Source organism: Marmota marmota, unplaced genomic scaffold (genome assembly GCF_001458135.2).
Source record: "Marmota marmota marmota unplaced genomic scaffold, marMar, whole genome shotgun sequence".
Lineage (NCBI taxonomy): Eukaryota > Metazoa > Chordata > Mammalia > Rodentia > Sciuridae > Marmota > Marmota marmota.
This window is the reverse complement of record NW_025999998.1, coordinates 4,059,917-4,076,369: the sequence shown is the minus strand read 5'-3', so window position 1 is coordinate 4,076,369 and position 16,453 is coordinate 4,059,917. Positions and strand designations below refer to the sequence as shown.

General features: G+C 40.2%; 1 protein-coding gene across 11 annotated transcripts in view; it reads left to right on the top strand.

Moving 5' to 3' along the window:
• Kdm4c (lysine demethylase 4C) overlaps positions 1–6,601 on the top strand; it is a 387,556-nt gene extending 380,955 nt beyond the window's left edge. For 10 of the 11 annotated variants that reach the window (XM_048806786.1, XM_048806788.1, XM_048806790.1 and 7 more), the window contains 2 exons: positions 1,196–1,288; positions 5,508–6,601. In XM_048806786.1, coding sequence (XP_048662743.1) covers positions 1,196–1,288; positions 5,508–5,684 — 270 coding nt within the window. In that variant the 3' untranslated portion in view covers positions 5,685–6,601. Of the gene's footprint in view, positions 1–1,195; positions 1,289–5,507 lie in introns of those variants that run through there. The other variant, XR_007349008.1, reaches the window with a different exon arrangement.
• Positions 6,602–16,453: the final 9,852 nt, after the last annotated feature.

Here is a 16,453-nt window from a genome sequence, read left to right as displayed (position 1 = left end):
TAAAGATTATATTTAATTTTCTATTTCATTATAGTTGGTTTTTTTCCCAACAGATGTTTTTCTTTATTAACAGCACAGCTACATTGTTTAACTCAGCATCTGACTATCAGTATCAGCATGTTTTCCTTTCTTTGTTTTGTTTTGTTAGCAGGGATTGAACTCAGGGATGCTTAACCACTGAACCACATCCCCAGTCTTTAATTTTTTTTTTTTTTTTTTTTTTTAATTTTGAAACAGGGTCTTGCTAACTTGCTTAGGGCCTCAGTAAGTTGCTGAGGCTGTCTTTGAATTTGTTATCATCCTACCTTAGCTTCCTGAGCAACTGGGATTATAGGTATGCACCAGCACACCCAGCTTCATTTTTTAAAAGTGAAGAATTCATACAAAGAAAGAAGTTAAGGATTTCTGAAATATCCTATGTGGATTAGATTAGAATGTAGCAGATGTTCCTCCCACTTCCATTGGTTTGTTTTCTCCTGGTAGAGCTCATGCTGCAGTAAACCTGAGCCCACATCCCAGGTTTCTGTTTGGCTAGTGTCATGTACCTTTCTCTGTCAAAATCTTTCAGAGTACTGAAAATTATGAAATTATTTGCTGCTTCTTTGTTAACATGAAACAAATTTTTAACATTTTTCTTTTAGATGATGTATTCTCACACATTGATGAGGTTTGCATGCTGTAAAGTCAGAAACTAGGATTTTTCTGACCCATTTGAGTTTGACAAAAGAGAGTTTTGAAAGTTAAAACTGTATAGGAACTTGAGCAGTTGTTTTATCTGGGAAGATTATGATATGAAAATAAATATGTGATCTTACTTTACAAAGAGGAGCAGCTCTCCCTGTTATGTTGCAGAGTCTCTTAAAGACACATAGCAATAACAGGCCCAGGTGGTCTTAATGCTGATTTTTCCACTGACTCATTTTCTGAGAAATTTAATCAGCCCCTACTTTTCTTTTTTTGCTTTAGGGGATACAATTTTGATAACTCATATTCCATGACACTCGTGTTCAATAATCTTGGTTGTTTTAAAATGATAAGAGAAAGAACTCTTCTTAGTTCCCTAGGTGTTGGCTGTTTCCATGTTTGTTCTGCTTGAGTCTTTTTTTCCCTTTTTCAGATAGTTAATTACAAATCTTAAAAATGATCAGTGCTTGTCTGAATTTAATATATATCAAAATGTCTTATGTTTCATTAGGTTGAGTTTGAAGACGGATCCCAGATAGCAATGAAGAGAGAGGACATCTATACCTTAGATGAAGAATTACCCAAGAGAGTGAAGGCTCGTTATGTAAGTGCTGGCAAATGACACTTGGAGACCCACCAGGGAAGTCCTTATCCCCTCCCTTGCTTCCCAAGCCCAGCGGGAAACATTCTTGGGTTTTTGTATTAATTTTGAAGAAAGCCAATGCAAAAAACTTTTCCCGTATTAAAACCTACCAAATACAAAGCTTAAATCTGTCCACAAACAGGGAAACTAGTGCACACGGCTTATTTTTCTTTAATGAGGTCAAATGACAGTTCTTCATATTGACATTTACTGATGCACAAAAATAGTCATTGAATAAGTCCTCCATGTGAAATGCCAGGATTGTAGATACCATCAAGGCATTTGCTATCTTGTTAGCAACAGCAACATTAAAAGATAGTATTCAGTAGTAGATTAAAGGAGACTCAGCATAAAAATGTCTGCTCTCCAGTAGCCTTATCATGCATTGATTAAGTTTTGTATCTGAAGTTCACTAATGTTTGTGTTCATTCATAATTAAACGAAGCTCTCACTTTACTAATAGTGGGAATGCTAAAGGAATTTTAAAAAAGAAAATATTAGTTTCAAGCCTACTACAAACCACTAAAAGATAAATAAATATGGATAAATAATCTAAACTGAAATTGTTAAAAAGTATAATTAACCAAAATTTAGGTTTTACATTATTGTGCCATAAAATATTTAATGGACCCTAAAATGAAGTCAAATCCTGCTCATTTAAAATTATATCCATTGCATCTCTGAAGTGATAAATCTTAAACAGGGAAATATAAATGAATGGTATTTTTCCTGACTGAAGTGAAAAGTATTTTCCTGAGTAAATGACAGTCTTACTTTTCGGTAATGCTTCTGGAATACTTTTTTTGCAACAGTAGCGTTATTGTTGGATATTTTGGAAAAACCCAGGATATTCTTAATATTCACTTGTATATTCAACTCCTTCTCCTGTCAGTTGGAATCCTGACCACAGGATAACTGCACCAGGTGTGAACTGATTTTCCCTCCAAGTTGTATCCCCAGGAGAAAGGTCCTTCAAAGTGAAATAGTCAGGAAAAGAGTGAAAGCCACTGGACTGCTACCCCCATTCCAATGAGAAATGCAGCATGCAGGGGACCTGTGAACAGATTAACCACCAAATTAATAACTGAAGGAGAGAAAAAACTAAGCCTATTGTAAAGAAACCAGCTAAATCTTAATGTAGTCCTTAAAAACCTAGATACCTTATCATTGTTCTAAGATCTTGAAATCTCTTACTTCGAAAATGTTAGAGACAGCTGCCTTCACTCTCTTCCTGCCTCCTGTGGGCTGTCCTCTGTCCTCCCTGTCTGTCCTTTCTTTCCTTAGCCCCTAGTGATTTAGAGGGTCAGTATTGGAGTAGGTAGCCCTATGGAAGTTCCTAAAGCCTTTGGTTTTCTAATCCATGTCTGACTAAGTACTTTGCCTGCCAACTCTTGTAGATTTCATGTACTATTTCTTAATCACATTAGAAGAAAGTTCTTTGCCTTCTACTCTGAGCACAATCTCTTTGTTCCATAGTAGATTTGGCTGTGATACCAGGATGCCTTCTCAGGTGGTTTTATCTGAACACAGATCCTGAATTTTTGAAAGTCCATTTCTCTGATCAAGTCCAACTTGCTGCTGCTGCTGTTGTTTTTATTTCTCAGATTTTTTTAGTTTAAAAAAAAAATCAGTGAAAAATGTATGGATCACATACATATACCTGGAAAGCAGACTATTATGCCAAAAAGCTGAGACTAGCAGGAAATACCTTTAGGAGAAGGCTCATGGTCACTCCACCCAGCCTTTGTGGTTATTGGATCAAAGACAGATGTGCCTTTCCTTGAGGTGGGTGAATAACCCTCTGACTCTTAGGTTGTTCGCCCATGCTTGCTATTTTTTTCCAGTTTATAAAACAAATCTAATTGAAAAATTCATTGATGGAAGATATTTTATGGTTAGAGGAATCTTTTTTGCTTTTTAAGGAGATAGCTTAGCAGTCCTCATTGGGGGGCCTTGTGTTTTAATGACTTAGGCTCACTGAGACTCACACTGGCAGGGGGTAAATTTTTCAAAAGAATCAGCAGTCCACCTTGTGATGGTACTGGGTTCTTCTCTACTTACTTCAGAAATGGCCCCATTACCTTTTATTGTCTCGCAGAATAACCATGGCAACGGTGCATAATTAACTAGAGCTCCTGGTAAATTGGCTTTATTATTGTGTTTGAGAGGCTGACTTTTGCTATTTCTGCACAGTGGCAACACTTTCAGAGATATTTTATTTTCTCCTTTGATAACTTTTTAGCACTTATAAAAATGAAAAATTACTCAGAGCAAGTACATTGCTAAGAATGAATGAAACAAAATGTTTTCTCCTAATGGCAGAGGGTATCCAACCAACCTAGAGCCATGTGGTTTTCTTCCTGAGTAAAAGTAGGCAGTGTGGAGGAGCCCGTGGAGGTAGCCTGTTGTCCTGGATGAGCAGCTCCATGAACTGGCAGAGAACATGCAAAGCTCAACAGTTGGGACCAATTTTAGTTTTAAGCCTTCTTTGTACTATTCCCTTTGTCTTTCTCTTCCCTATGGATCATATGTTTCAAGTCTGAAAAGCCAGTCTATTTTGTCACCAACCAAGGAAGATGGTCTTAGTGACCTAGTGAGGTGCACCGTGTGTTGTTGTCATCGGAAGTCATTCACCTCACTGAGAATCAGTTGAGAATGTATTTTAGGTGGCAAAATAATAGGGAATTAGGAAGCAAAAATAGGGCTTTCCTGTAGACTCTGGACTTTGCCTAAGTGTCATAGAAAAAGCCTGAGCACCTTCCCTCAGCACTTAACAAGCAGTGACTGAGTGCTGGGCACAGTGTTTGGTATTGGGAACATACAAAATTGGTGCACAGTTCCTAATATACTTTACCTTCAGCAAACCTTTGATGGGAAGAAGCTTACCTGTCCCACCACCCTCATTCTCCCGTGTTGACATGTGGAGGTGACAGGAATCTTGAGCTTCTCTGTGGTAGACATGATAGAGCAAAGGGAAACAGTGTGTCCAAGACAGAAGCTTGAGGCCCTGAGCCAGTGAAGCAGACCAAGGATGTGATCAGTTCTGTCTACCAGAAAATAGGGTGGGATTTACCAGGTTATATAAGTTCAGCCAACCAAGCGTGCATGTCATCTTGAAGCAGTAGGGCTACTGAAAAATCATAAGTTGTGACATAGAGTCATAGCTAGTCATATAATCGGAGAGTATCTAGAGAGCTTCCTTTCAGTCGTTATGTGGGAAATAGATGGAGCTGTGCCATTGGTCAGGGTGGTTGGGAGAGGAAGTGGGAAGGCCTGTGCCTTGGGGTCACGAGGATTTGGGGGTATAGCGGGAGGGATCCTGTATAGGGTGAAGATAAAAGAATGCCTACAGAGGCATCTAGGTTTCTGACTAGTGTAACTGGATAGATGAGAATGGGGGTGCCATTTACAGGAGAAAAAAAAAAGGACAGCAACAGAAGACGATGATTTTAAGTTTAGTTTAGCACTGGTTAATTTGAAGTGCCTCTGAGATAGACTCTGAGGTACCTGTAGGCAGGCAAAGTAGCAGGCCTGGCATGGGAGATCTTGGAGCCACAACTGTGGGCATGAAGGTCTAGAGAGTAAAAGGCCAGATTCGGAACCTCAGCAGCATCAGAATTGAGCAGATATTTAAGAAAGGGAACCCCTGGGACATCAGAAATGAGTAACCAGAGGAGGAGGAGGGTAGTGACAAGAGCTCATAAAAGGGCAGAAAGGAAAGATTGAAACAGTAGTTAGGTGACAAAATAGTCAAGAATTTGTATCTGGGACTTTAACAAGAATTCTTTTGGGAAATGATGGGGGCAGAGACCCAGAGATAAATAGGAATAAGAATGAATGAGAGATTGCTGTTGACAGATTTGCCAGAGACCTGATTGGGCAGGAGCCAGATGACAGATGGAGAGTGAGGGAGACTCAGAACAAGAAGAGTTTAATATTGGTTTTATTTGTGGACAGTCCCTGGGAGTGGAGATGGGGGGATATGCTGGAGGTCCTGGAGAAAGTGAGGCTAACAGAGTCATTGCTCTGACTTGGGTGGGGAGAGATGGGAATGCAGACCTGTGGTTGTCTTCTGCTCTTCCCTAGACCCCCTCCATGCCCACACGGTTTCAGATTTTTATCCAGTCCTGTGCTGGTTGAATGCTTTACCCTTCTGCAGAGTAACACTGGCTGCTTTTAGTCCACAGCGTCTGATATGCGATTTGAAGACACCTTTTATGGAACAGACATAATCCAGGGGGAAAGGAAGCGACAAAGAATGCTGAGCTCCCGGTTTAAGAACGAGTATGTGGATGATCCTGTGTATCGCACTTTTTTGAAGAGCTCTTTCCAGAAGAAGTGTCAGAAGAGACAATAGTCAGTATACACTGCTGCAGGCAACAGAGCTGCTTGGACCAGAAGAGAAAAGATGAAGGGACCACCTAGGGGCAGTGCCATGTGTTTTGCTAGGGGAGGTGACTGGCTATGTCTCTGACAGTGGTAAAACAGGCTTCCAGCATTTGCTCACCAAGCATACAGAATACACATATTAGTTGAATTCAGCAATCAGAAGTCATCCCCTGGTCTTGCTTTCACTTGTGAGCAATTGTTTTCTATGATCCCAAAGAATTTTTCTAAGTGAAAGGAAATAATAGTGAATGATCTACTAGATAAAGCCACTGCCAGAGAGGAGGCAGGTCCCCAAATGTGTCCCAGACCCTTCATCAGGAAACACATGGAGGCATCTGTCCCCCAACTCCAGTAGGTGGGAGCTGCATGCCCCAGGTGGGAGGGTGATAATTTATATATTTTCCACAGTCAGGGAAGGACTCTCACTTATTTGTTTTAAATGGCAGTTTTTATAAAACATTTTTAAAACACAAATGGCATGTATGGTAATGAGATTTACCCGTGTGCTATCTGTATTCCCTTGTACAGAACTTTTACATTTTTTTATATTCCTATTACTTTTGATTGTGTCTGATGAGAACTGAGTTGGCCTTTGTGAAATGAAATATTTGGCTCTTGAGGAAGAATTCTTATGAATTCTGTGGGAATTTTATATATTTAAAGTGGGAGATCTGGGGCTGTTATTTTTAAACACTTTTTTTCATAATACCTATTCTGAGTAGATATTTATAAAGTATATGTTTCTTTCATTATGTGTTTATAAAATTAGAGTTTAAATAAATATGCTTTGATGCAGAGTTTTGAACTAATGTAACATGATTTTTCCTTTTTAAACAGCCTGAAAATGTACTCGTGTTTAAAAATAAAGATTTCCATTTTCTCCTATCCGGTCCATCTTCTCACTTGTTTGTGTTTAAACCAATAGAAAAACTAGTTTTCTTGGGGACCTGGCTATCAAGATGTACCAGGTTTTCGTAGCGCTCTTTCTGTCACTGACTTTTCACATAGCTGTGGGCACATTTGAGTCACTGGAAAGTGAGGCTTACCTCCCTATACAAGAGCAGTTGAGGGTTTTTTTCCTCCTCCTCTGGGGCTTTAGATGGTCTGAGACCCTTGAGTTGGAAGTGCTTTTCAAGCTAGGTTTCCTGGTTCCAGTTACCCTTAGAAGGGACTATGGAGACCCTCCAGTCCTTCACCTCATTATACAAAATGAGAAGTGGAGAACAGTCAGGAAAAGGGATGGCTTGAGGGCAAGAGTCCTTGGAGTCTGTTTCATTCACTTATGCTGTGTAAGAAACCTATGCAGGTTCCTAACAGCCTGCAGTTAGAAGCCTTTACTGTGCTCACAAGTCTTCAAGATGGGAGAGCTAGTTTAGGCCTAGCTGGCAGCTGTGCTGAGCTTGGCTTGGGTAGCTCACACATGTGCTCTGGGTGCCTCTTATTAGCCTAGTGGACCCAATGGGCTAGCCCAGTATGTTCTTCTCATATCAATGGTAGAGGTGAGAGAGCAAGCAGACCCAGCCGAGTAAGCAGCCCAGTTCATTGTGGGGTGTTGGTTAACATGGGTGAAAGCCCCAAGCCAGGGGTTAGCAATGCATCTCCACGTTACATGGCAAAAGGGTATCCCTTTACTGGGTAAAGTGCCAAACCAATGACAGAGCCACATTTTCCTCAGTCCATGCCTGGTGGAGTGCTCATTTTTCATAGTGCCTCAGGCTGACTTCAGAGCTGGTGTAGAGCCCACTCGCCTTATTTTCCTAGGGTCTGAACACCCCACATTCTCTAGTAGTTGAGTCATATATTTTATCAAGTCATCAAGCTTGAATTTTCTATCTCTGGGTTTTAAATGGAGCTGAGCTCTTTCCACGATAGACCGTGAAAGTAGGCCTGTCTAAGGCATTAAGAGGAATTAATCTAAATAGGATCATTCGTTCTGTACAAGTTTGCCTGTCAGCAAGATTTCTGATTGGCTGCCACAGGGAGAAAATGTGCAGAGCCCTATGTGAACTTAAATACAGCTGTTCTTTGTGGTCTCTCTTATCTAACATTCCTATAGCCAAGTACAGCTCTATATGGCCTTAGCCAAATAGACATGGCCACAAATACGCTCTGACCATTGAGAAAGGCACCTTTGTTTCACTATATTCTTCGTAAAGTGGTTATTAGCACTATGACTAAATAGACCATTACAATTTTTTCACTTTAATGTATGACACCTCAATTGTAATTTTAATTTCAAGTGTTACACTAACTACATTTTTAGTGTGTATGATCAGTTAAAGTTCTTCCAGTATTTTTTTTTTAATTTTTTAGCTTTGACAATTCTAATGTAATACTAATTGCAAGCCCTTTCTCTGGAGGTTAAGGGATTAGTAAAAGCTGGTTGACATATTTCACAATACTTTAATCCTTTTATTATATTTGAAATAAGGAAAATATGATCCTTGGCAGTTTACTTTTATTAAGTGACTTTTTTTTAGTTCAACAAGAGAAAAATTAAAAAGAAACATCCATTGAAGTATCACATGGCTTCTCAGAATATATTATAAATTGCTACTGGAATATAGTAAATGAAAATATGAAGACTCAGGATCCTATGTAGGAGTGAATGGCTCTGCCCCTTCTCCCTGTACCCATCTGATGCGAAACAAAGCCGTTTATACATTTGTCACTGTAATGCCCTGGAGGTCTTGTAAATAATCAGTAGAGGAGTAGTATCTGCTGGGAGATAACATTGTGCCTTACTTTTGCCTTTAAGTAAAAGGGATCTGAAATGAAACAATCATTTCAGATATAAATCAGCCCCATTAAACTTGAAGCTAACCAGAGATCCTGAGGCTTTCTCATTACATGAAGTAATGGGTTACTTGCAAAATTCAATGGACTACAAAGTCTTTGAGCATTCAGACATGCAGTCATCCAAAATGTTACACATCCTCTCACCCAGCAGGCTATAGGGACATAATAGCATTGACCAGTGGGGAAAATGATTTCTGGCCTCTGTGGAGGTCTGAACTTGCTAGCAAGCGGGCTCATGACTTAGAAATCCTGTGCTTTGTCTTCAGAAGGTACAGGTCCTCATGAGGAAATGGAACTTTATCAAAACCAGCTGATACTAATGATATATAGAACATCTATTGTGTATACTTAGCCTCGTAGGCTGCTTAGTGGTGTTTATCATATTTAATCTCCCCAATAAATCAGCAAAGTATGATTGCCCTCTTTTATGGAGTGAAACTAAGACTTTAAAGAGGTTATGTAACGTGAATCACTCATCCTTCTCAACACATGAAGAAAAGAAAAAAGGAATCCTCAATCTGACCCAAATAAAAGACATTGGATAGATGTGTGTAAAGCTCAAATGAAAGCATCTGTTATAGATGTGGGAGACATTGTCACTACTGAGAGACAAGGTTAGTCTTCAGAGCCTTATGGTGCCCTTCTCATCTGATTGTGCACTACCTGGAGGCCACTCTGCAAACTTGCATGCTGTTCTACTCTTTAGTTCATTTCTCCAACCTTTGATGAATTTTAATATAGGTCACCTGCTTGTGTGGAGTTCCTCTGCAGGTTTACAGAGTCACTTCCTCTAGCTCCTCCCTCTCCAAGATCATTCTCCCATTCTTTAGTTGATAGATGGAGTGAGTCCTCCCTGCCTTCTGCTGGGAAATCCCATTCAGACTCCATTGATACCATTCTGGCAGGGAGAGAAATGCTACTTAGAACCTCCAGTAGCCATTACATTAAACAGAGGAGGTTAAAAGTCCACGTTTCCCACTTGGTCTCCAGCAACACAGTGAGAGGAAAGCATTGTTCTGGGTCAGGTCACTTGTTTCCCCCAGGATATTTAATTAAACTTAAGGAGAAATAGTCCACCTTGTGTTAGCTTTTTTGCTTCTGTGACCAGAATACCTTATAAGAATGACTTAGAGGAAGAAAGATTTATTTAGGCTTATGGTTTCAGAAGGTTCAGTCCATGGTCAGCTGGTTTCAAGGCAGAAATATCATGGTGGAGGAAAGCTGTTCAGCTCATGGCAACTGGAAAGCAGAGAGAAAGAAGAGAGGCCAAAGAGTAGATAAATTCTTCCAGGGCATAGCCCCAGTGTCCTACTTACTCCAACTAGGACCCACCTCCCAGTAGTCCATTCAGAATCCTCATGACCCAATCATTGCCTAAGAGCCCCCCACCCTGAACCTAAGTGCACTGGGAACCAAGCTTTCAATACAAGCTTTGGAGAGATATTCCAAAAGTAAACTGTAACATATCTCATTCAGAACATAAGTCCTCACTTCTTTTTGGTGGGAAAAAATAACTAAGTGCAAAGGACATGGGTCTAGTTGAAAGTCAGAGATGGAAGATGTAAAGTGAATAATTGATGGAGGAATCCAGATGAGAGGAAAGGGCATGAAGAGCAGAAGTGGAGAATGTTGAGGTGATTGATGGATATGACAGTTACCCTGCTATGATCAGTGTGCATTGTATATATGTATTGAAATATCACACTGTACCCCACAAATGTATAACTAAAGATTTTTTTAAAGAGCAGAAGTGAAGTGGTTGGTCTTACACAGGAAAAAGGAGATTTTTTGTCCATAAATACTTAACTCCTCATTTAAAGAGCAGCAAAGGCAGATTATTTAGAATTGTTTCAGGAAAGGGTTGCCAGGTGGGTTTGGAGTAAGGAATAGATTGTAAAAAAAAAAATTGAAAATGCTAGAGAATAGTTTCTGTCAACCCATTTTTGTGGGTTTAAAACTAAAGGTAGTTGATGTCAAGGAGACTGGGAGAATATAAAAGGATCTCTAGAAAGCAGATGGCTGTGGAAGACTAAGTAATGGCTGTTATGGTTTGGATGTGAGGTGTTCCCCAAAAGTTCAAGGCTAAGATAATGCAAGAAGATTTAGAGGTGAAATGATTGGGTTGAGAGCCTTAACCCAATCAATGAATTAATCCCCTGAAACTGAAGTGGGTAGAGTGTGGTTAGGAGAGGTGGGTCATTAAGGTGTGCCTTTGGGGTATATATTTTGTATCTGGCAGGTGGAGTCTCTCTGCTTCCTGATCATCCTGTGAACTGCTTCCCTCTGCCACACTCTTCTGTCATGATATTCAGCTTCACCTTGAACCCCAAGGAATGGAGCCGCCATCTATGGATTGAGACCTCTGAAATAGTGAGCCCCTAAATAAATATTTCTTCCCCTAAAAATTGTTCTTGTCAGGTCTTTTAGTCACAGGAGCAAAAAAACTTACTAAAACATTGGCTTCCAAAGATGTTCATAGCCTAGTCCCCAGGACTAGTAAATATGTCACCTTACATGCCAAAGGAGACTGTAGATGCTGCTACATTAAAAATCTTGAGATAGATGATGAGGTTATTCTGGATCATTTGAGTGGGCTTGATATAATCACAAGGGGCCTCCTGAGTGGGTGGCAGGAGGGCCAGAGACAGAAGGCTACTGAAGGAAGCAATCTGCTTTGAAGATGGAGAAGGGGCCAGAGCCAAGGAAAGCAGGTGGCTTCTGAAAGCTGGAGAGGCAAGAAAATGGATTTTCCTCTAAAGGTCTGTAAGGAACCGGCCCTGCGACACCTTCACTTTAGCCAGTGAAATGGATTTTAGAACTCTGGCTTCTAGATCTGTAAAAGACTACATGTGTGTCATTTTAAGCTACCAAATCTGCACTAATTCATTCCTTATAGCATCAGTAGAAAACTAAGATGATTGCTGAGCAGATATAACAGGAGAAAGGTGGAAAGGCTTTCAAGATCAGGAGCAGTGATCTGAGAGAGGAGTTTAGGCTTAAGATTGTACACTTAAAATTTGAAGGGTGATAAGTTTCAAAGTGTGGTCATGGGAATGGAGAGAAACTAAAAGTCATTTCACTGAATTTGTTTCTTTTTAACTATTTAGTTTTTTATTGATAATCCATAGAATATAAAAAATCTACCCTTTAAAATGTGAAACCCAGTATTTTTCATTATATTTACAGTGTCATACATAGATCATCTGTATCTAACTCCACAATTAACTACTTAGTTTTCATTCTTTCTCCATATATTATAGCTTTTAAAAATATTTAAAATGTTTCTGCTACAGATCCTAGATACTAGGAGGCATAAAGAGAATATTTTCATAAGAATATATTCTTAAATATGAAAAACTCTTCTGAATATATTATTTAATCTACTCATCTATTTGAGAAGAATACATAGATGGCAAAAGACAGACTTGCCTCCTATTGATTCAGCCAGGTTTGTGATTGTGGTGGCTGTGGTGGATTATATTATTATATTATTATAATTTCAGTGGATTATAGATTGATTACCAAGGCAGAAGGCACATCTTGACCACAGAGCTGCCCTTGACAGTCAAACGTGGTAGACTGGGGGAGCCTGGTCCTTGGCTTCAGCATCCCCCAGGAACATTGGAGCTCAGCCCACTTGCTGCAGCTGTTTGAATAAAGTCAGCAATGGGCCTCTTGTACAAGGTGACCCTTTTAGAGTACAAGGTGAGCCCAGAGGTCAAAGTTGAACTAATGCAGTAACCCATAATATTTCAAATCAGAAATCCCTTCCCTTTCCCTCCAGAGTGGGTCTTCTTTTGCTCTCAGATTTTTCATAACTCTTAGCTCATTTAGAAGCAAAAACTCACCTACCTGAAATTTCATGAAGCGGTTTATATTCTTTATTCATTTAGTATGAATATTCAAACATTACTACAAAATATTCATGTGAAGTGTTAAGCAATATATAATATTAGGTAAGAAATTAACTTTCTGAAATCCTAAAAATTTTGAATTCAAACAAAACAAATCTAGCCCCAGGAGTTTTGGATAAGGGATTATGGACTTGCATTCTTATTTTACACCCACTATTCATCCCTGCTCCATAGGACCTTATTCATCTCCTTGTTCTCTATCATTCTCTACATATATTATGCTCTCAATAAGCTTGACTGAGTGCCAGCCACTTGTTTGTTTGAATGGCACTCAACAAGCCTTATGCTCTCATTGGGTGCAGTGGTTAAATTTAGGCATCAACTTGACTGGATTAGGGGTCACCCAGATAGCTGATAATATATTATTTATGGATAGGTCTGTGAGGGTATTTCTGGAAGAGATAAGAGACTGGCTTTCTTTTTTAAATTACCAGGGATTGAACCCAGAGCCTCTCACATGCTAGGCAAGCACTCTGCCACTGAGCTCCTCCCCTAGCCAGAGATTGGCATTTGGATCAGTGTAATGAAGAAGGAAGATTTGCTCTCTCCCAATGTAGGCAGGCATCATTCAATCAGCTGAGGATCCAAACAGACAAAAAGATAATGTGTCTCTCTGGACACTCATCTTCTCCTTGGATATAAGAACTCTAGGTTCTCTGACTCTTGGATTTCAGGACTTACACTAGTAGCCCTCCACGTTCTCAGGCCTTCAAACTTGAATTGAGTCATTCTCTAATTTTCCTGGTTCTCCAGCTTGCAAATGGTATATAGTGGGACTTCTCAGCCTCAAATTATGTGAACCAATTTCCCTGGTAAACCAGCCAACCAACTTCCTTCCCTCTATCCCTCCCTCCCTTCCTTCCCTCCTTCCTTTCCAACCATGTTGCTGGTTCTTCTCTGGAGAACTTTAATTCACATACTGGGCTAGCGACATTGGTCTTAGCTTTGAGCACTAAATTGACTTCACAAGACTTGAGTATCAGTATTGTTGATCAGGGGCAGGGACTGTGCCAATTGAGGCTAACTGTGAACACAGCAGGACCTTGAGGAGGGAAATAACAGCATCGTGCCATTCTGGTAGCTGCTCACAGAAAGTACCAAGTGTTGCCAGAGGCTGAGGTTTACCTGCAAGGCAGACTCACACTCCCTAGATAGCTTGCTCCCTGATTCCTCAACCCAAGGGTGCAAGTGCGTTCTTTCTCAACACTACAAACAAGCAGGGGATTGGGCCCCCTAGGCAGGAAGAAGCAGTGTTCATTTGCCCTGAAACAGAGTTTTGGAGGCTAGGAGAGGGATTGTCTGAGACCTGAAAGAATGGAAAGTGAAATGTCTGTTCAGTTCAGTCTATAGAATGGCTGGCATTGAGGCTTTGAGTCTACCCCGTGTGGACTCTCAGTGTGTGACTTTACTGTGATATGATCATGAAATTATTTATTTCACACACTCCCCCCCAAAATCAAAGCCATAATGAGAAAAAGGGCTTCATAATCATGTCTGGGTATTTTGGTAACAAAGAAAATGGCTGTTGACACTGATAATAAAAAACTGCTGTTCATAAATTTGAACTCTTTGTTGCCATTTATAATAGAAGCTGCGTATTGTGAGCTCACTAGTAGCTCAACTTTATTTTGTCAAAGGAAATGGAGTCAAGAGAGATTATGTTTCATCTTTAATATGGCTGTTCAACAACAATGCCATTATGCTGAGTTTCAGATGAATTTAATTGAACCTTAATGAACAAAATTAGTTGTTTTGTGCAATTAGAATCCTATTTAAATGGGTTAGAAAATGAATAGGATGGTGAATGTGGTTGCCTTGATTTTCCTCAAGACTGACTCCCTCGGCCTCTTCCTGCCCTAGCTTTTCTTTCTCCACTGCATAAATGACTAATATTTTTTTAAATTTAAGAAGTTTTTTCTTGGCTTGCCAGTTTTATTCCTTCAGGCTACAAAAAACATATGGGACCTCCAAGGAAGTGAGGAGCAAATAGAACTGATCAATGGGAACAGTTAGAACTAAGGGAGAGGTGCTCTTCTGGTCCCTTGAACCCAGCCTCTTGCACACCTGAGATGAGAAAGTAGCTACTGAACAGCAGCTAACAAAAAATAAGGCTTCAGAGGCAGCTCTGGGTGCAGATCTTCTCTTTATCATTTAATACTTTGTGACTTGGAATTTATCTCTTGACTTTGAACCTCAGTGTCTCCATTCATTAGTGGGAATAATAATATATTTTCTTTCTTTCTCTTTCTCCCTTTTTCCCCACCGTGGTAGGGATCAAACCAAGAACCTTGAGCATGCTAGGTAAGCACTTTACCACTGAGTTCCACCCCAGCCCCATATCTATTTCTTAACAATAGTGACATACATTCAGTGAAATAATGTATATGAAGTATTAGGCACATTGCCCAACTCCAAAAGTGGGAGCTGCTGCTGTTGTTATTACTGTTCTTCGTCATCATTATCATGGTCTCCTTTAGTCTTGCAAGTCCACCTAAATTAGGCTGGAGTTTCTAGTCAACAATAAACTTTCCCAAGTATTGTCCTAAATGCTCAACTAGAGGAAAGGGAAGAGGTGAGAGATGCAATTTGCTTCAGTGGCTGGGAGGTTGGCATTCTCCTTGAAGGGGAGAAACAGGAACTGGTAAAGCTGGATGAGGCAGATAGGCATGGTCCCATGACATTTCTGCAGAGGACTCCCTTCTGACCCTCCAAAAAATTGTCAGTTCTTTCCTCTGTGCAGTGAGGGAATCCGGTGATCCCTGTGGACCTTTTCAGCTCTGAGGCCTTTATGATTCTGACAATTGCTGACTCTCCTGCCTAATGGACCACATTCCAGTGAGCCAGACAGCCTTTGCCAAGAAATCCTTCAGATTTGTAGCAGAACTGTAGAAGCTTCCTACTGAGTGTTCCTACCAGCACCAGGGTGGACTCAGTGCTCTGGAATGTAGCTTCTGGATATTCAGCTGAGGTGAGAATGAGGTCCAATGAGATTTGGCTAAGCTTTAATAAACACAGCCTCCCTTCTGTAGCACAGAATCAACAAAGGTGATTTTGGAAAATCAAAGATGATTCTTTGGAAAAGCAAAGAAAAGAATTATTCATGTTCCCCTTGGTCATGCCAGCCTGAAGGTTTAAATGAGTTCTTAGTGAAAAAAACAAACAATATTTTTCCTGTTTTAACTATAAAATGCTATTATAATATGTCAAGTCTCCTATCAAATGCTCAGTAATTATTTCTGAGAGTCTCTAAGGGGCATCTCTGATGTGCTCATAAATAAATCTTCTTTGTTTTTACCAGGTGACCACCATTTTGTTCTGACTTTTTTGCCAACATAACTTCAGGAGTGATAGCAGCTATCACTGCCCTCGGGACTGGAGGGCAGCTGGAGTTTCTTCTGTGACTTGTTGATAATACTGAGGCCACCCAACCCCAAGAAACCAGAGTGGATGTTGCCACTATTGTGATGTTTAAGATGCAATGATGTGCTCTGGGCCTCTGCTGGATGAAGTTGGGGATTGTAGGGCCAGGACTGCCACTACTGTTCTTGTTAGAACTAGTGTAAACTGAGGATGATGCTCACAATATTACCCTGTACCAGCTCTGCACTTCTCTGAGGCTGAAAAATTATCATCCCACTTTTGTTGTTCTATCTATAGTGGTGCTTAATCCAAAGTAGCAGAATTTCATTTCTTAACCTCTCAAGGAGACTCTTCTGCATGCTGCCTTTTGGGTTTTTGTTTCTTGTAGTCCTTGTTTTCATGAAGGTTTGGGGCTCCAGAGGGCTGAATATTGAAGGCTTTTACAGATATGAAGGATAAAAATTTACTCAAGTTATTTGAGTAAAGGTAATTTCTTTGTAGTGTAAAGAGGGTGGAAAACTCAGCCACATAACTGGATCTCATGGGGCTCTAGGAAGCATCTTGGCTTCATGGAAATAATATAGCTGACAACAGGAAGATTCTTTGCATGACCTGTTTATCCTGTTGGGCCCTTGCCCTCAGCTCACTGACCTTCAACATTTTC